Source organism: Schistocerca piceifrons, chromosome 5 (genome assembly GCF_021461385.2).
Source record: "Schistocerca piceifrons isolate TAMUIC-IGC-003096 chromosome 5, iqSchPice1.1, whole genome shotgun sequence".
NCBI lineage: Eukaryota > Metazoa > Arthropoda > Insecta > Orthoptera > Acrididae > Schistocerca > Schistocerca piceifrons.
Genome location: NC_060142.1, coordinates 542,542,776 through 542,564,211, shown reverse-complemented (window position 1 = coordinate 542,564,211; position 21,436 = coordinate 542,542,776). Strand labels below are relative to the sequence as shown.

At 41.7% G+C, this 21,436-nt stretch overlaps 1 protein-coding gene across 1 annotated transcript in view; it reads right to left on the bottom strand.

Moving 5' to 3' along the window:
- LOC124798482 (5-hydroxytryptamine receptor 3A-like) overlaps nt 1-21,436 on the bottom strand; it is a 162,337-nt gene that overhangs the window by 78,778 nt on the left and 62,123 nt on the right. Inside the window, exon 6 of the mRNA XM_047261918.1 lies at nt 19,618-19,789. Within this exon, the coding sequence (XP_047117874.1) occupies nt 19,618-19,789 (172 nt within the window). The remainder of the gene's footprint in view (nt 1-19,617; nt 19,790-21,436) is intronic.

Sequence of the window (21,436 nt, the reverse complement as noted above, 5' to 3'; positions counted from 1 at the left end):
CTTGATGTCTGAGGGTATTTTGCCTGTCTCGTATATCTTGCTCACCAGATGGTTGAGTTTTGTCAGGACTGGCTCTCCCAAGGCCGTCAGTAGTTCTAATGGAATGTTGTCTACTCCCGGGGCCTTGTTTCGACTCAGGTCTTTCAGTGCTCTGTCAAACTCTTCACGCAGTATCGTATCTCCCATTTCATCTTCATCTACATCCGCTTCCATTTCCATAATATTGTCCTCAAGTACGTCGCCCTTGTATAAAACCTCTATATACCTCTTCCACCTTTCTGGTTTCCCTTCTTTGTTTAGAACTGGGTTTCCATCTGAGCTCTTGACGTTCATGCAAGTGGTTCTCTTTTCTCCAAAGGTCTCTTTAATTTTCCTGTAGGCAGTATCTATCTTACCCCTAGTGAGATAAGCCTCTGCATCCTTACATTTACCCTCTAGCCATCCCTGTTTAGCCATTTTGCACTTCCTGTCGATCTCATTTTTGAGACGTTTGTATTCCTTTTTGCCTGCTTCATTTACTGCATTTTTATATTTTTTCCTTTCATCAATTAAATTCAAAATTTTTTCTGTTACCCAAGGATTTCTACTAGCCCTCGTCTTTTTACCTACTTGATCCTCTGCTGCCTTCACTTCTTTGTCCCTCAGATCTTCCCATTCTTCTTCTACTGTATTTCTTTCCCCCATGCCTGTCAATTGTTCCCTTATGCTCTCCCTGAAACTCTGTACAACCTCTGGGGTAGTCAGTTTATCCCGGGTCCCATCTCCTTAAATTCCCACCTTTTTGCAATTTCTTCAGTTTTAATCTACAGTTCATAACCAATAGATTGTGGTCAGAGTCCACATCTGCCCCTGGAAATGTCTTACAATTTAAAACCTGGTTCCTAAATCTCTGTCTTACCGTTATATAATGTATCTGATACCTTTTAGTATCTCCAGGATTCTTCCACGTATAGAACCTTCTTTTATGTTTCGTAAACCTAGTGTTAGCTATGATTAAGTTCTGCTCTGTGCAAAATTCTACCAGACGGCTTCCTCTTTCATTTCTCTCCCCCAGTCCATATTCACCTACTATGTTTCCTTCTCTCCCTTTTTCTACTCTCGAATTCCAGCACCCATGACTATTAAATTTTCGTCTCCCTTCACTACCTGAATAATTTCTTTTATCTCATCATACATTTCTTCAATTTCTTCGTCATCTGCAGAGCTAGTTGGCGTATAAACTTGTACTACTGTAGTAAGCGTGGGCTTCGTGTCTATCTTGGCCACAATAATACGTTAACTATGCTGTCTGTAGTAGCTTACCCGCACTCCTATTTTTTTATTCATTATTAAACCTACTCCTGCATTACCCCTATTTGATTTTGTATTTATAACCCTGTATTCACCTGACCAGAAGTCTTGTTGCTCCTGCCACCGAACTTCACTAATTCCCACTATATCTGACTTTAACCTATTCATTTCCCTTTTTAAATCTTCTAACTTACCTGCCCGATTAAGGGATCTGACATTCCAAAAATATTAATTCCTCAAAAAAGAGGATATTAGTTCATATTTGTTAAGCAACTGTTTTGTTGTAACGTGGTTGCTACATACAGAAGTTATCTCTGATTAGTAACGTCAATTAAACAAGAGAGTAAATGAGATCTCTGAAAGCGTGATGTAAAATAAGTATTATTTAAAAGCGTAGACAGGCACACTGCAGTTAGTTGGTTTTACGTAATATGGTTGTTGTTTTCAATTGGAAAGATATTTATGCGGTATTATTGAGTACAACAGCTCTTTATGTTTTTATTTTTTTTATTTATCGTGAAAGAATTGGACATTCCTACTTTGCCGTTGGTTAGCGAGGTGCGTTGTCGTGTAGTTGAGTTACACACTGGATGATTTTATTTTGTTGCTGTGAGTGGTGAAGTCGAGTATCTGATTTTATATCCAACGTATAACATAATACACAGAATTTTCCATTGAAGCTGAGTTAGTCTTTGGAGATAGTTATTTGTACGCATCTTGTAATCTCTTCATAGTCAGAGGTGTTATTTTATTATCATATTCCGGTATCTACCACTAGCCCGTCAAACCACAAATAGTATCTGTGGCAATTCTGTGATGCACAACACCTCCGTCGTTGTACGTACTGTGGGCTGTATTGAGAGAATTTCAACATCCAAGTGCCGGCCGTTGTGGCCGTGCGGTTCTAGGCGCAACAGTCTGGAACCGCGCGACCACTACGGTCGCAGGTTCGAATCCTGCCTCGGGCATGGATGTGTGTGATGTCCTTAGGTTAGTTAGGTTTAAGTAGTTCTAAGTTCTAGGGAACTGATGACTTCAGCAGTTAAGTCCCATAGTGCTCAGAGCTATTTTTTTAATCTTCAAAGTAAAAGTGTCTACGTTGTGATCCGGTCAGACGATATTTCCAATACAGAAGTTCACACCCGCTGGTCATCTTAGGCGTAGTGTTACCTGTAAAGTCGAGTGACATGTTTCCACGATAGAACTAATACAGCAGATTCTTGTGATGTGCTTCTTGAGTACAACTGGGAGAAACTAAGGTGCTGATTTCTGCTGTGCGACGTTGCTCTCCCCTTACGTGCTACTGTGCCTCTGTGCTGTCTATTCTTTTTGTTATTTCTGCGAGGGTTGTCGTGTCTACAGGGTGGTGCAGACAGTCTTCATTCAGTGATACTGCAATTCTCTCTGCAATAATCAGATTAACGAGCAGCATCATGTATTTTCATTAATTACAGTATAATCGCTGATACTGCTTTGTCAGTAAAAGTGAAATCAGTCTGATGAATGGCCGTGTCAACTTACAGTGCACTTTAGATGGAAGGAAATCAAAGCATCAGTAAGAGGTCCATCGATCTGAGTTTGGGGTGAAATTTCTCCGCACCGCTTCGCAAATGCCGATGTTTGCTTAGGCATTAGTTCCTGATTCTTCAAGCTAGCCAAGCCTTAGGATATCATAAACTTCATTTTTATGAGACTTAATATAATGTAATACTGTTACAACAAACTACTATCTAGAATAGTAATCTACTTGTGGCTGAATATAACTCAGTTGGTGACCCTAATTTAAATTTCATTTCATCTTCTGATAACATACAGAATGAGTCCGAACAGCTCTAAAAGTAGAGTTGTCTGCTTGTGAAAGCTCAGACCGAATTGTATCGGCTGACAATCACAACTAGTTGCAGCCAAGCGCCAAACTTTTCATTTTGTACGGAAACATTTGTTCGTAGCAACATGTTGCTTACTACCATGATTCGTTACTTGCTATGATTATTTTTTTAACTCCAGGGCCGGTTCAAGGGTTCGAGGGAACTTTTCCGTACAGGCTACTTATCATAAGGCGCCCCCATTCTCCCTCCTTTTTCTTCGTGCATTCTCAAACGTCTCAATTTTCGCTACCAATTACGATATGCACAGCATACAAACCCTACATTTGGGCGCCAGGGGCGCCGCATGCGGCCGCTACCTGATTGTGTTACGTCATGTATATAAGTCTTACTGTTGTGACGCATCTGGCATCCCTCTGAGCTTGGCACCCCTAGTGGCGGCTTGCGTCGCTAGGGTCTGAAACCGCTCCTGTTAATTCTGTACATAATTTGCATAAAAAATCTTACCGTCTGGAACACAAGCAAAACGATGAGCACTGCACATGTTCTGTGTGTTGCAATTTGATAAACGATCAGTTCACTGCCACCTATCTTTCAATGTTCACAATTTCACTGGAAGTTGGCATGTCTTGCATGAAAGTTCTAATCCTGATCTAGCACAAAAGTTTCCAACGTGTCTCCGTGAGCTTTCAACTCTAACGGTTTGTACCGGTTTCGATTACCAGTCAGAGACAGAACATTTCGTCAGGTCATTCAGGTTCAAACACACCACTCTTAGTTACCGGTGAAAAAGAATTCGATAGTCAACGTCTCTTTGTATGTAGTTAACAATGTTCTTAAGTCCAGGGTTCGACACCCAGTCAGCACAAAACTTTACGTCACGTTATTTTCCGTTCAGACATGTGCACATCTCACTATTGGTGATTGGTGAAGTAAACCGATTTTTAATGTCTATTCGTGACTAAAGTCAATGACAATAGGTCCTAGGTTCGAATCCCGGTAGATAAAAGTTTCTCGAATTGTCATTTCAGTTTTAGTTAGCTCGATATTGGTGAAAATTAATCATTTCTAACATTTGACTGTGCTTAGTTAGCGATCTGATTAGGTGCTGGGTTCAGATCCGCGTCCAGCACAAAACCGTATACCTTGTCATTTCAAGCTTCAACCTGAGCACACTTTGTTACTTGCGACTGAACCCACATTTAAGATCTTTTGTAGTTAGTTAACAGTAAAAGTACTTACTGGAATGGAGCGCCAGGTCCCAGTCAAGTGTAGAATTTTTCGTAAAATAATTTCAAGTTAAAACCTGCGTTTTAAAACGTCATATACTGTAGCAAATATTACTTTACAAGCGTAATGGTTGTCTCACATCTAATTATGTTTTTTTTTCTATATTTGAATTATAGTGGTATTAATTTAAATGTGGAATGATAGCCATACAGGACAGTTATGTCTTTTGGTCTCTTGTAGTCTCCATTTTACACAGTAAAACGATTGCAGCGGAAAGAGACCAGAGAATCTGCAATAAAGTTACATTATGTGAGTTGTCTTTTGACAATGTTGACTGGAATACTCTCTTTCAAATTCTGGAGGTAGCAGGGGTAAAATACAGGGAGGGAAAGGCTATTTACAATTTGTACAGAAACCAGACAACAGTTATAAGAGTCGAGGGACATGAAAGGGAAGCAGTGGTTGGGAAGGGAGTGAGACAGGGTTGTAGCCTCTCCCTGATGTTATTCAATCTGTATATTGAGCAAGCAGTAAAGGAAACAACAGAAAAATTCGGAGTAAGTATTAAAATCCATGGAGAAGAAATAAAAACATTGAGGTTCGCCGATGACATTGTAATTCTGTCCGAGACAGCAAAGGACTTGGAAGAGCAGTTGGACGGAATGGACAGTGACCTGAAAGGAGGATATAAGATGAACAGCAAAACGAGGATAATGGAAGTCGGGTGATGCTGAGAGAATTAGATTAGGAAATGAGACACTTAAAGTAGTAAAGGAGTTTTGCTATTTGGGGCGCAAAATAACTGATGACGGTCGAAGTAGAGAGGATATAAAATGTAGACTGGCAATGGCAAGGAAAGCATTTCTGAAGAAGAGAAATTTGTTAACATCGAGTATAGATTTAAGTGTCAGGAAGTCGTTTCTGGAAGTATTTGCATGGAGTGTAGCCATGTATGGAAGTGAAACATGGACGATAACTAGTTTGGACAAGAAGAGAATAGAAGCTTTCGAAATGTGGTGCTACAGAAGAATTTTGAAGATTAGGTGGGTAGATCACGTAACTAATGAGGAGGTATTGAATAGGATTGGGGAGAAGAGGAGTTTGTGGCACAACTTGACTAGAAGAAGGGATCGGTTGGTAGGACGTGCTCTGAGGCATCAAGGGATCACCAGTTTAGTATTGTTAGGCAGCGTGGAGGGTAAAAATCGTAGAGGGAGACCAAGAGAAGAATACACTAAGCAGATTCAGAAGGACGTAAGTTGCAATAGGTACTGGGAGATGAAGAAGCTTGCACAGGATAGAGTAGCATGGAGAGCTGCATCAAACCAGTCTCTGGACTGAAGACCACAACAACAACAACAACAACAACAACAACATGTGAGTTGTATACAAATCAGGCGATTCGGAATTCAGCTCATTCGGATGCTTTTGAACACGAAAACACAATACATTGAGGTGCGTATTTTTTAGGCTAATGTAGCTACGCTTCATGAAAGAGAAACTGTTTACTATACTTATTTTTTGTGGTGTCTATGAAGCCTTCATACTCGGATCGCTTGACAAACGATCAAACCAGTCGTATTAATGAATTTCATTACAAAAAAGAATTACAATACTTAACTTTCGCAATTACACAGATGTGCCACAAGCAAGGGACGACATACCTAATAATCAGTCTTCTTCAGTATATACAGTCTCGAGTCTGTGCTACATGGAGAATACAAGTGAAGTACCTAGTGTTGACGCTTCTATTAAACTCGCTAATCGTGAAGCTGCTATTGAAATGGGGCGTCACCAGTCGGTAGCGGCGCGTTGTCGTCCTGGAGAGGGGACGGTCAGTGTGCGATTGGCTGACTTCTTCTCACAGCCTTCTCTTCTCACTCCTGCCCGACTGGCGAGCCGGCGCTTGACTTAATCCGTAACATTTTTATTGATCAAATTACTGTACTGCAATCGTACGAAAGTCATATGCTACGTAATAGATTACTGGTAATTATTAATAACGTGTACATATCAGTCGGTTCTACTGAGAAATTCGCCAGTGCTGTAGAAGAACAAATCACTTAGTATCCTGTTAAACTGAATTTTATAAACAGGTAAACTTTTTATGGGTGCTGGCAAGCTACTGGAAATATATGTTAGCGAATATTCGATACCTTTTTCGTCCAAAGTAAGTGACTTTAAATCTTTGTGAAGCTTTTGTTTATATCTAGTACAGATTCCACGAACTGATCTGCTCGTTTGGAAAACATACATATTAACAGTTTTATATTATTTATTCTTACGGGAATCGGTGAAATGAAGCGAGTAGTGTGGATAATAGGTAAGAGGCACTACACTTGTAGTCTGCAGTAAGTTGAGAATTCGGGCCCAAAGGGAGCCATGCTACGGTAATCCGTGTGTGTCCGGATGGCAGAGTGGTCAGAGCATCTGCAAAGTAGCAGGAGACCCGCTTCGAATCCCGATCCGGCAAAAATTTTAAACTTCCCCCATTGACTTCAATCAATGCTCCCTCGCAACCCAGGTATATTATTCTTTTATGTATTAGTTTTACTTCGATAGAATTAGAGAGATCAAAAACATATTTCTCCTTTAAACAGTATTCCAGAAGAAAACGCTAGCAAATAGACTTGGAAAAACGTTTTAAATTGGCTTCATTTTATCAATTACAAGGAAACTGTACTGGATGTGACGGTGTTAGATTTGCAAATTACCACACTCGTAAAATGTACAGTGAAAATAGATACAAAGACAGAAACAAACTGGTTCTTTTGGCAGGAACTTGGATACGGAGATTATGACAATTTATAAAAGTGAGGTAAATCTGAATCATATGTTGCAGTTTCTACTTAATTCAAAAAAAAGTTAGGCAGACGTAGGAGAAAGAGGCAGTTATCGAACAAATGCATTTACGTAAACAGCCAAAAACGACGTAAGTTTGAAAAACGCACAAGAAAACAGTTTTCAAATGGATGGAGGCAGTCATACACGTGAAGGCAAAAGTTTCAAGCAAAAGTCAATGAGAACATGACAGAAAAAGCAGAAATAAACAAAATGATTTGTTAATGTCTTCGAGAGGCAGTGAGAAGACAATGAAAATTTTGTAAGAGTAAGAAATGAAAAGAAGATTGTGAAATCGTTCAAAAATTCTTTAGATGTTACCATGAGTTGAAAGTAGAGATAATAAATAATGAAATTAATGACATTACGTAAGTTATACCAGATGAGGTATGTAAAACAATCCGAAGAGCGACGAAAGAAAATTATCTTGAGACGACAGAGTTGCAATAGAAACCGTTGCTAAGCGGGAAAGAAGACACTTCACGGTAACAGAAACAATGCTGTAATTATTCTGTGTGACAAAAATGGGGACATTACAGTCATATTACCTTCCTCACTGTTTTATACAAGACATTCAGTAAAATTATCACAAAATCCATAGAAAAATATTATTTCTTTATCAGCCTTTCTAACAAGTTAGCTTTAGAAGCGTATATAGCACAAGGCTAACTTGTTTCGAAGGCTGATTAAAAAGTAATCTTTTTCTGCGCATTAGCCTTAGAAGCGTATATAGCACAAGGGACGGACACAGCATGTATCCACCTGTGGTGGAATTAAAAGAAAGGGAATTCCACTGTTAACTGGAGAGGAGAGAGCGGGTAGGTGGAAAGAGTGCACTGAACACTGAAGGCGTCTCTGAGGGGAGATGACATGATAGACGAATCAGGAGTCGACAGGGAAAAGATTCGGAATCCAGTATTAGAATCAGAATTTAAAAGAGCTTTGGACGACTGAAGATGACATAAGGCAGAAGGGATAGATAACATTCTACCAGAATTACTAAAATCATTAGGGGGAATGGCAACAAAAAGACTATTCACGTTGGTTTGTAGACTGTACGAGACTGGAAATACATCATCAGACTTTCGGTAAAGTTCCACACAATTCTGAAGATAGCAATAGCCGACAAGTTAGAGAAATATGGCACAATCGGCTTAACAGCTCGTACATCCACATTACTGACAAGAATAATATACAGATGAATAGGAAGAAAATTGAGGGTCTGTTAGATGACGATCAGTTTGGCTTTAGAAAAGACAAAGGCGCCAGAGAGGCACTTCTGACGTTGCAGGTGATAATGGAAGCAGGACTAAAGAAAAATCAAGTCACGTTCATAGGATTTGTCGACCTGCAAAAAGCGTTCGACAATGTGAAACGGTGCAAGATGTTCGAAATTCTGAGGAAAATGAGGGTAGGCTATAGCGAAAGACGGATAATATACAATATGTACAAGAACCAAGAGAGAATAATAAGAGTGCAAGAACAAGAACGAGGTGCTCGGATTGGAAAGGATGTAAGACACGGATGTAATCATTCGCTCCTCCTATTCAATCTATACATCGAAATAGCAATCGTGGAAATAAAGGGTGGAATTAAAATTCAAGGTGAAAGGATATCAGTGTTAAGATTCGCTGATGATACTGCTATACTCAGTGAAAGTGAAAAAGAATTACAGGGTCTGCCGAACGGAATGCACAGTCTACTAAATACAGAATATGAATTGAGAGTAAATCGAAGAAAGACGAAAGTAATTAGAAGTAGCAGAAATGAGAGAAGCGAGAAACTTATCAGTATTGATGGTCTCGTAGTAGATGAAGTTAAGGTGTTCTGCTACTTAGGCGACAAAATAGTCCGTGACAGGCGGATCAAAGAAGATTTCAAAAGCAGACTAACACTGGCACGAAGGGTATTACAGACGAGGAAGGTCTACTAGTCTCAAATATAAGCCTCAAATTCACTCCTGGAAATTGAAATAAGAACACCGTGAATTCATTGTCCCAGGAAGGGGAAACTTTATTGACACATTCCTGGGGTCAGATACATCACATGATCACACTGACAGAACCACAGGCACATAGACACAGGCAACAGAGCATGCACAATGTCGGCACTAGTACAGTGTAAATCCACCTTTCGCAGCAATGCAGGCTGCTATTCTCCCATGGAGACGATCGTAGAGATGCTGGATGTAGTCCTGTGGAACGGCTTGCCATGCCATTTCCACCTGGCGCCTCAGTTGGACCAGCGTTCGTGCTGGACGTGCAGACCGCGTGAGACGACGCTTCATCCAGTCCCAAACATGCTCAATGGGGGACAGATCCGGAGATCTTGCTGGCCAGGGTAGTTGACTTACACCTTCTAGAGCACGTTGGGTGGCACAGGATACATGCGGACGTGTATTGTCCTGTTGGAACAGCATGTTCCCTTGCCGGTCTAGGAATGGTAGAACGATGGGTTCGATGACGGTTTGGATGTACCGTGCACTATTCAGTGTCCCCTCGACGATCACCAGTGGTGTACGGCCAGTGTAGAAGATCGCTCCCCACACCATGATGCCGGGTGTTGGCCCTGTGTGCCTCGGTCGTATGCAGTCCTGATTGTGGCGCTCACCTGCACGGCGCCAAACACGCATACGACCATCATTGGCACCAAGGCAGAAGCGACTCTCATCGCTGAAGACGACACGTCTCCATTCGTCCCTCCATTCACGCCTGTCGCGACACCACTGGAGGCGGGCTGCACGATGTTGGGGCGTGAGCGGAAGACGGCCTAACGGTGTGCGGGACCGTAGCCCAGCTTCATGGAGACGGTTGCGAATGGTCCTCGCCGATACCCCAGGAGCAACAGTGTCCCTAATTTGCTGGGAAGTGGCGGTGCGGTCCCCTACGGCACTGCGTAGGATCCTACGGTCTTGGTGTGCATCCGTGCGTCGCTGCGGTCCGGTCCCGTGCACCTTCCGCCGACCACTGGCGACAACATCGATGTACTGTGGAGACATCACGCCCCACGTGTTGAGCAATTCGGCGGTACGTCCACCCGGCCTCCCGCATGCCCACTATACGCCCTCGCTCAAAGTCCGTCAACTGCACATACGGTTCACGTCCACGCTGTCGCGGCATGCTACCAGTGTTAAAGACTGCGATGGAGCTCCGTATGCCACGGCAAACTGGCTGACACTGACGGCGGCGGTGCACAAATGCTGCGCAGATAGCGCCATTCGACGGCCAACACCGCGGTTCCTGGTGTGTCCGCTGTGCCGTGCGTGTGATCATTGCTTGTACAGCCCTCTCGCAGTGTCCGGAGCAAGTATGAAGGGTCTGACACACCGGTGTCAATGTGTTCTTTTTTCCATTTCCAGGAGTGTATGAGGAAAAAATTGCTGAGAATGTCCGTTTGGGCACAGCATTGAACGGTAGTGAAACATGAACTGTGGGAAAACCGGAACAGAAGGGAAATGAAGCATTTGACATGTGGTACTACAGACGAATGTTGAAAATTAGGCGAACTGATAAGGTAAGACATGAGGAGATTCTCCGCAGAATCGACTAGGAAAGACTCTACGGAAAACACTGACGAGAAGATGGGATAGGATGGTAGTGCGTATGTCAAGAAGTCACGGAATAACATCCTTGATACTAGAGGGAGCTAAGATTGGAATACATCCAGCAAATAATTGAGGAAGTAGGTTGCAAGTGCTACTGTGAGATGACGAGACTGACAAAGGAGTGGATTTCGTTCGGAACTCATCAAACCAATCTTTAGACTGATAACTCAAAAAAAAAAAAAAATAGGTGAATGTAGCACAAGGGACAATTTCGAACCCGTGAACGTACTCGCATTATAGATCAGTGTGATTTGTGCCTTAGGATTGAGAACGGTAGGGCCCCTCTAAATCGATCAGTGTGCACTATAAATTAAAGGCTGTTACTTAGGTTGCAGGTAGCCAGTTATGTATGAAGAGAGTACATAAGTATTTTTTTATTTTTTATTTTTTAGTTCGTCAGATCTCCATCCAGTCCAGCTAACGAGAACTGTATCAGTGGAAGATCCAGAGAAATTAAAGAAATGCCCACCAGAGGCCAGAGCGCAACTATCCCATTGTTTCACGAGTCGAATGATTCGCTGTTCCCAGAATTCCTGTGGCTGTGACAGGAGCCCAGGAGCCAATCTTCCTCTGTGTCCTGTGTCCTTGAGTTCGTCCTCCAACCGCGATTTTTTTCTTTTTTTTTCCCTGCGTGAGCAGTCCTGGCCGTTTGCTTTTGATGGATTTGCATGGACTATGGAGCACGAAATATCTCACAGTACATGCCACTGTTATTGTTTTTCAGTGCTCGAGGAATTCGATGAGTATCGGACCTTGGACGGCGAAAAAGAATGTGAATATCACATTGCCTGGTGAGGGCACAGAATTGAATTTTGTGGGGGTGAGCAGTCGGCGTATGCGTAGAACGACGCCGGACTCAACATTTGCGTGCCTGGATGCCTCATTGCGTTATCCGAAAGTGCCATATGCAAACTTCAAACTGTTTTTCACTTGAGCACTGCTTATACCGAGGTGTAACGACATGTAGGAATACGAAATGGGTAAATCACATACGCTTAATAGTAGGTAAAGCTCTGACTGACAGTAGAATATTTTATACATTATGAAGGAAACAGACACAAAACTGGTGTAATATTCTATAATATTTACTATATGTTTGACAAACCGGTTTCCTGCTGTTACACCATCATCAGGTACAAAGATAAGTATGTGGAGTAGTAAATTTTTTTGTGTTAAAGATTTAAACTAGTGCATCTTGAGAGTATTTCCACTTCCAGAGATGAAAAATGTTAATTTTAGAATTAGGAATAAAACAATAGGATTTACTTCAGCGTAAACACGGTGTAAGATTATTTAACTAGGATAAAACATATCACAGATTAACTAATGAACTATAGATAAAGTACAACAGTTGTTCATAGAACAAAATAATTGAACAATAAACTTTGGTGACATATTACAAAGATGTGGCTGAACAAAATAATCTTGTCTTTAGTAGGTCCTAAATTTCAAACAGATAAGACATAATAGTGATATGAAGCAGCTGTGATTATAAAAAGGAACATTTTTAACACAACGAGAGAAATTATAGGAACTGTATTTAAGAAAAATGGGGCACGTGAGTAAGAGGGGTATGATGTGGATGACATTATGAGCAGTAGGTGCAGTTAGAAGTAGCGTAGAGAGTAAGAGAACTGTGTCTGCTCATTCAGTACTAAGCTTGGGCTGATGGTCATGTGTTTATTAATTCCCTTTATTTCAAGATAGTTCATCTTTCTTCCTTTATGGACGTGACGTAATACTTCATGTTTCACCAAGTAACTATGCCTTCTTTAAGCACGTGGTCTGCAAAAATAGAGTCTTCTTTTCTAAGTTTCCAACTACTGCGGTGTTATTTCACTTGGGTATGTATTGCCCTGCCAGACTGACATATAGAATTTGCAACAATTAAAGCTAATTTTATATATTCCACGCTTTTCCAAACCTGGAGTGCTGTCTTTACCATTGAGCAAATAGTGTCCAACTGTGTTGTGCACATAAAATTTTACGTAACAGCCGAAAACCGGTTGGTGAAACATATAGTAAGTTTTGTAGAATATTACAACAGTGTTGAGTCTGTTTCATTTATCAAGTAGGTAAAGCATTTGGCGGACCTGTTACTTGGGAGAATACTAATGAAATGTGATAATCCTATAAAATAGGCTGCTCACAAAACTCTCGTGCAACCCATCGTACAGTTTTGCTCAAATGTGTAGTACACGCACCACGGCTCATTAAACGCCTGGGAAAGCTGCGTGTTAACAAAGCTAACCTGTTAAACTCTCTAGCCTTCATGCTACGCTGCCGGAATGAGAACAATGTTGTACGATTTGCCATGGTGGGCCTTCGTATCAACCACTTCGGCATCCAGAAGAAACTGTCGTTGCGCCAGCTCTGCCCTGCTGCGGGAAAGGTTCAATTTCACTCGGAGGCACTGGATTCAAATGACGGCGAGCTACTGGCTGTCCACCTGCATCTGACAGAGGACTGGGAACTAGAGTGGGAGTGGATCGACGCGGTCACTTTAGCACAACAACTGTCATCGCAGCATAAGACCACAAAGAAACGGAAAGCAAATTCAGCTGGCTCTCTCAACAACAAGACGGTGCAGAACGAGAATCAATAGAACGAATTGTGTCCAATATGGTCTTCAATATGATGTAGAGAGAAATCGACGCGGATGCCAGTTCGGTATTAAGAAATGTGTTAACTTCGCACCAGTGCATCGGAATACCCCTATCTGTGATCTTATAAGTGGCATTGAACAAACAAAACAGACAAAATGTCTGCTAAGAGTGCAAGCGAAATACTTCACGAAACATGCCGAGTTTTTTCAAAGTTCAAACCACCGCCATCGAACTTGATTAGCGCTGAAGACAGCGGACTTCACTCACTTCACAACGAACCCTTCATCGTGGTTCTGCCAGCTGTCAAGGGCAGTGCATCCGTCGTTCTGAAAAAAACTGACTACGACGCTAAAATTCAGGTGATTCTCAAGGGGGTACCTAATGGAAAGTGAAACGGGACCCGACGTCAACAATAATGAGGAAGGCATCAAAAATGGTTCAAATGGCTCTGAGCACAATGGGACTTAACATCTGAGGCCATCAGTCCCCTAGACTTCGAACTACTTAAACCGAACTAACCTAAGGACAGCATACACATCCATTCCCGAGGCAGGCTTTGAACCTGCGACCGTAGCAGCAGCGCGGTTCCGGACTGATGCGCCTAGAACCGCTCGGCCACAAAGGCCGGCGAGGAAGGCTTCAGAGCTCCTAAACAGTCATCATTGGAAGAGGCCGTTATTAAGAATCTCCTCCCACAGGCGCCGAGACCACCTACGCTACCAAAGATCCACAGAAGGGCTCTCCTCTTCGCCCCACTGTGAACACTATCGGGTCACCATCCTACAGACTGACAAAACATCTGGCTAGCCTCCTTACGCTGCATGTGGGTCGCTGTGTGCATCGTATCAAGAACGCCGACGATTTTATCAACCGAATGAAACATCTGAGTCTTAAGCAAGGTGGGTAGTTTTGATGTGGTCTCACTACTTACGCGTGTTCCTGAGGGATTGTTTAAGCAGACTTTGATATCGTCGTACTTCCTATATGGCGGCCAATATTTTGAACAGTTGGACGGCGTGGCGATGGGAAGTCATTAGCTTCATCCACAGCCGATCTTTTTATGGAAAAATTTGAACACATCGCTTCGGACACGGCACCAGATATGCCAAGTTGCTTTTATCGTAGTATCGGCGACACTTTTATCATCTGGCCCGACAGACGTGAAAAACTGCGAGAATTCTTAGAACACATTTGAACGGCATTCACCACCGCAGTATCTTTACGATGGAAGTAGAGAAATATGGTGCATTACCGTTGCTGTTCGTCCACGTTCTCCGGAAAACCAATGAACACCCATTCACAGTTTGTACAGGAAACCTCCACATACGGATTGGTATTTGCACGCTCTTAGCTAGCACCATCCGGCATAAAAACGTGGCGTTCTGAACACCCTCGTCCACCGTGCTAAAGTTATCTCAGACGCTGTAAGTCTGTCATTAGAAATAAGACAGCTTTGAAAAGTCTTCCGGGTCAATGGCTGCAACCGCCGTCAGGAATAACAGGCTATTTCTATGGTGAGACACGCAGGAAAACACCACCAAAGAAGAGAACAAGAGCCTTGCGTTTTTGCATTTCTGTGGCATAGTGTCGGGTAAGATATGCCTGCTCTTAAAGAGATACAACAACTCATCAGTATTCAGGCCCCCAGCAAAAATACAACTCATGACGTCTGTGAAGGACAATCTAGGAGTTAGAACGCCTGGAGTCTACAAAATACGATGTCTGCGTGGTTACTATTACGTCCGCCAAACAGTACGCACTGTAGAGCAACGCCGGACGGAACGCGAGATCAGACGGGGCAGGATACGCTTTAGAAAATCGACACCGAATTCTATCCGACGAAATACGAGGTGCGACAATAAAGTAATGAGACTGATGTGAAAAAAATGTTGCTGTCCGTTTTAGTCAAATTTAGTGTTATCTCCTTCAAAGTAGATCCCTTCTGATTGCACATACTTTTTCCAGGCCTTCTGCCATTGATGGTAACTTTTCTGGAACTCATCTTCCGTAATATCCTGTAAGTAGGCTGTTTATGTTTTCTTATTGGCAACGTTACGTAGCGCTCTGTATGAAAATCACTGGCTGTGCTGTGTGCAGTCTGCGGCTAGTTTGCATTGTTGTCTGCCATTGTAGTGTTGGGCAGTTGGCTTTTAACAGCGCTTAGCGTTGCGCAGTTGGAGGTGAGCCACCAGCAGTGGTGGATGTGGGGAGAGAAATGGCGGAGTTTTGAAATTTGTAAGACTGGATGTCATGAACTGCTACGTATATTATGATTTTTCAACACTATTAAGGTAAATACATTGTTTGTTCTCTATCAAAATCTTTCATTTGCTAACTATGCCTGTCAGTAGTTAGTGCCTTCAGTAGTTTGAATCTTTTATTTAGCTGGCAGTAGTGGCGCTCACTGTGTTGCAGTAGTTCGAGTAACGAAGATTTTTGGTGAGGTAAGTGATTTGTGAAAGGTATAGGTTAATGTTAGTCAGGGCCATTCTTTTGTAGGGATTCTTGCAAGTCAGATTTTGTTGCGCTAGAAATATTGTGTGTCAGTTTAAACACAGTCATGTTTAATTTTTCAAAGGGGACGTTTCAATCCTCCAAGACCCTCGTCACAGCCTTTTGGACATCTTGTGTTGTTTGAAAATGGTGTCCCTTGACCGCCGTTTTGACTGTTGAAATATAAAAAAAAAATCGCACGGAGCGATATCTGCTGCATAAGGTGGCTGTGGTAATACTGAAATTTGTTTTGAGGTTAAAAATTGCTGTACTGACAGCAGTATGAAATGGCGCATTATCGTGATGCAGAATCCAATTATCAGCAATGTTGGCACGGTCAAGAAGAACTCTTTTATGAACTCTTCCTAAAATTTATTTGTAGTAATATTGGTTAACTGTTTGTCCAGGAGGCACCCACTCTTTATAACATTTCCCTTGGAATCAAAGAAGCACATAAGCATGCATTTCACTTCTGACTTTGACATGCGAGCTTTTTTTGGTCTGGGTGATCCCTTTGAGCACCATTGCGAACTTTGGCGTTTTGTCTCTGTATCGCATTGAAAAAACCAACTTTCATGACCAGCGATAATACGACTCAACAGTTCAGGATTGATTTCCGTTTGCTCTAACAGATCGGCTGCCACATTTTTCCGTGTTTCTCGCTGTTGTGGTATGGGATTTTTGGGGACAATTTTTGCACAAATCTTTCTCATACCAAGATCTTCAGTTATCATTAGACGAACCGTTTATCGATTGATGTTCAGTTCTTCTACCATCATTTTCACGGATAATCTTCGATCAGATCGTACGAGTTCGCGCACCCTGACCAAGTTGACATCTGTCCGTGAGGTTGATGGTCGTCCACTGTGGTCTTTATCTTCAATACCCGTTCTGCCTTCACTAAACATTTTATGCCAACGAAAAACTTGAGCTCTTGACATAACCTCCTCTCCAAAAGCCTTCTGAAGCTTACCGTAAGTTGCTGTCGCGGTTTCACCCAATTTAAAGCAAAAAGAACTGGCATACCGTTGCGCAATATTATGCGGTTCCATTTCCGTGACGAGAGACACAAACACATGTTACCTTATTACAGCACAATTCACTACTGAGCAGTTGTATCTATGTGCCGCTTCGAGTAGAAGCAGCTTATAGACTAAGGTCAAAGATATTGTGCCTACGTAAGCCTGCAGGGTTGCCACATCTTGCAAAGAAAATCAGACACATTACTTTATTGTCGCATCTCGTATCTATCGTTATGAAGATAAACGGATCCTATGAGAGCGTCATAAAAGAAGCGGTAGAAACAAAAGTATCTGAAAACATCATTAGAAAGGACGGTGGTTTGCAGCTCAGCACAAACTGAGACCCGGACTTCGAGAGGTTGAAGCGGGCGCGACGGACGCCGGACGTAAACATTGCCCCAGTTGGCGAGAGAGGGCACCAGTGACGTCACAGGTAGCAGCGCGGTCATACAACAAGGTCACGGCGACACAGCAGTCATTTAAAACTTGACAATGACCGAGGAGATATCGGGCGAAGCCTCGTGGAATTTGAACCACCTGTTGCGATATTGTTTAGTTTTCCTTTATTGCAGATAAACTTCAAAAACGAACGGAAGAAATTAAAAGAAAATGTTTGGAGGAAGGATTGAAAAATTAAACGTAGTGAGAGTAAATTCGTCTACGAGTAAGGGAGAAAAATATAAATATACACATCAACAATGTAGTAAAAACACAGTGCTGAGTTTTTAAATTTATAGCATTTGAAAAGAGTGACTGGATAGACTGGAGCATATACAAACAGAAGAGTTCAAATGGTCTAGACAGATTTTGGAAAACTGAACAGAATTTTGGAAACCAAGCTTCTGATGTGTTTGGAAATGGAAATTTATAATCCGCATGACATACGGTAGTAGAAAATGGGCTGTTTAATGGGGAAACCACCTGAAACAAGTGGGTTCCCCAGCGAGTAATTAGGACATGTATGTTGTAAATTACTAGTGAAGACATAAAAAACAGAAAAATTAACAATGGATCAGGGGAGAGACTGGAAGAGGGTACGGTAATCCTTCTGAAGCATGCAGCACATACAAGAGTTATCCTAATTAATGCGTAGACAAACGTGTGTAGAACAGTTTCCCACCCTCCCTATCTTCTCCGTCTTAGTATACATGCCTTGTATTGAATTCAGTTCGCACTTTATGTACAGTTATATATATTATGCATTGGGGTTTAATAACAATACTGTAACAGCAGTATTAATATCGTTTTGTAATTAACTTGACCATACCCCCCACTTTATTAGCTTAAACTTTTCTTTTAAATGAGCAATGAATGTCTGAATAAAACATTGCATGAAAGTAACCCTCCGTTGGTTCATTGATTGCATGCCTCCAGATTCAGACGATTTCATTCGTCGCTTTCTCAAATTCCAACTGCAGTCCACAGGTTACTGCACAATTTTATATATCTGCCAGCCTTTGCACCTCTTTGAAATCTTATCAATACCTTACGACATACCTGTTCAGCTTTCTCAGACAGTTCTTCGTCATGTATATAACTGCAACATCTGTGAAATGTTTGAGGCTACTACTAATACTCTCTGCCAGATTATTACAACAAGCAAGGTTTGCAACACATTCCCTGGAGATAAACTGTCAGGCTCCTAATAATTCGTAAGTCAGTGAGGTTTAGGTTTTGGGGCCCAACCATCAAGAGTCGACCGTGTGTCACGTTCACACACAGATTTGCTTCTCCGAGCTGCGTTGTTTTAATAATTACTTTCTAATTCTAGTTCAAATGCAATTCATCTATGAATTGGGAAAAAATAAACAGAACCTTGTACTTAGTCGTTTCGAGATTAGCTTAATTAATTTTTATGGAGCAGCGAGTGCGCGAACTTATCTTCCAGTAACTGGATTTCACTGAACTTGTTACGCATTCTAAACTTAACATTACGGTGAGAGTGACCTTATAATTTGTTTAATGGGAATTATTTGATAATCCGGGCAACAGCGAACTACAGTGTAAAACGAAGAAAGGAATTAATCAAATCTCCCAAACTGAGAAGCAGACAAGCTAGGAAAGTGCACTGTTGACTGTGACTGATGAACCAACGAAGGTTTACTTACATGAAATGTGCTATTGAAACGATCCTTGCTCACTTAAAATTAATGTTTAAGATTGTAAAGTACGAAGCATGTCTGGTTAATTACGGAATGTGTACTCGCCGTTGATGCGCTTTTCATAATACAAGTGACTGCACATAAAATAAGAACTACACTCAAAATATATACTAGTACGGAAAAGACAGGAAAAGTTTGTTTGTTTCCCTGTCTTTACAAGCAATTTACAATATGGATAGCTCCTTTTCAAACTGGGAAACCCTAATTAAAAACCCATTTATCACTGCAGTAATTCAAAACTGATTGGAAACTCTTCTTTTCAAATCTTCAGTACCAAATCGTCATGTTGCTAGTTTCGAGACACAGTTCTAACTGAAAAACGATAATGCCGTAGCGTTAAGGTAATGTCTTGTTCAATATCGCAAACAAAATTACTTTTGGGGTCGCTTAGATGTGCGAACATCAGCACTAAAACAAGAACTTTAACGTTGCGCTGAGTGGCTGATGGCTACGGACAAGAAATACATCTAAACGTGCAGACAACGGTAAGTGTCAGAGAGTGCTTGCAAGTGAAGAGTGGGAATGAAGGCTGTCGCTGCTCACCTACTGCTGGAGCCAGAGCGGTGGCGGCGTAGCCCTCTGCATGCCTCTTGAACGTGAAGTAGAAGTCGATTTTGCGGAAGCCTTTGCGATCGTCGTTCTGGCGGGGAATCTCTTCACTTTTGACAGACACCAATTCCCAGTCGCGCTGTGTCTTCACATGCTTGATGGAGAACTGTAACAGAAAGCGAGCAAAAAATCGTTTTTGTGTGTAACCACTCACGCGAATGGGTGACAACTGTCAGGGAAACACAATAGCGGCGTGAGGTCGGTAAAGTACCGATAGTCGCTGCAACTGGAACACTGTTAGTATAATCTGAAACAATTGTTGAAATAAGGGGACGAGGAGTTTTATAGTCTCTGCCCACACAACAACAAACCCATAATTAGCCAGTCGACATCCACTGCCTCCTTTAAACTTTCCCATGATCTTTAGAAATACGCATTCAAGATGCCAGTTGCTCCTGCACGTTTACTATTGTGATGTACACACCTTCCGCTGAGGCGTCGTCTAGCGTAGTTTTCACTTCTTGGAACCCAGCAAAGAACTTCGTTGGTGAATCTATGTCCATTCGTCTAGCGTGCGTCCCGTCCCCTCCACTTCACTTTCATTATAGTGTTCCAAATAGTTCTGTCACCTGTCTTAATATTTGCTTGTTTCCCTATCCTTCCTAGGAATTCCCAAGACGTCCCTCCATCATTTCCTGAGCAACCCCAGTTTTTCATCTATTTTCACATTAAAATTTAAAAAACTGGTAATACTCACTGCCTGTAAGGTGTCTCTCACATCCACTGGAAGATTCCAAGCAACGTTTATCAGGTGGATTTAAAAAGAATGAGCCGAAAGCTGTAATGTGAAAAGCGATGAAGGGATCGTAGTGCCACTAGTTACGGAAGAAGGTGTGGTCCTTGTAAGAGAGGTCTGAGGCTCCAAACTCGCAACTAGAGGGACATTGGTGCAGATCGGTGGCCCACGAGCCTACATCAAAGCACGTGCTATTGCAGGTCTTACGAGTGTCAACAGCCGTCTCCGGCGGGAGCGACTAACTATTTCAGACGAGTTTAATATTACTTAACTGCACGTCTAAGAGCAAGGAAGCTCTCGATAGCACATGTCGAAGTAACGACCTTTAGGGGATACCTTTTCAATTACATGTTTCTGCAAACTAATTTGAAGCACGGATGAAAGCAGACAAATTTACTATTATGTTGGTAGAATATGACAGAACTGCTAAACTTGATATCAGTGACACAATAAATGGCTGTAAAGGAATATTCTCTCACATCTAACCACAGACCATTTTCTTTTACTCATGATTAGTAAACTGTGCACTATGAACAATGTATGAGGAGTAAATAAAATCAGAGCTTTTTATATGTCACACTACAACCAATCCCAGAAACATCAAGATATAGATTTTGTACTACAGCCGTACATTTTACTTATTATGTACAGTAAATTTACCAATATAGATCACTTAAGTAAATTTTTTCATTAATGATGCTTTATTTTTTTCTAAATCTAATCAATCAGTTATATAATTTGCTAAGTCTTCACAGAAAAAAATGCAGTAAGGTTGTTATAGAGGAAGCAAGAGGGTCAGAATTGGCGATCTGCCAGGAGCGCAGGATAACTTTGTTTGGCTGTCTTTTATTACCTAGTTTCACCATATTGATTCTTGTAGTAACTGCTTCTTTTTCCTCTACATTCCACCGAATCTATTGCTAGCCTTCACTAAAACTATATTTAAAGTTCACTACTTTTTAGCCACCTGCTTTACTCATTAATTTTACAACAACTAAAGAGAATTTCACAACCCAA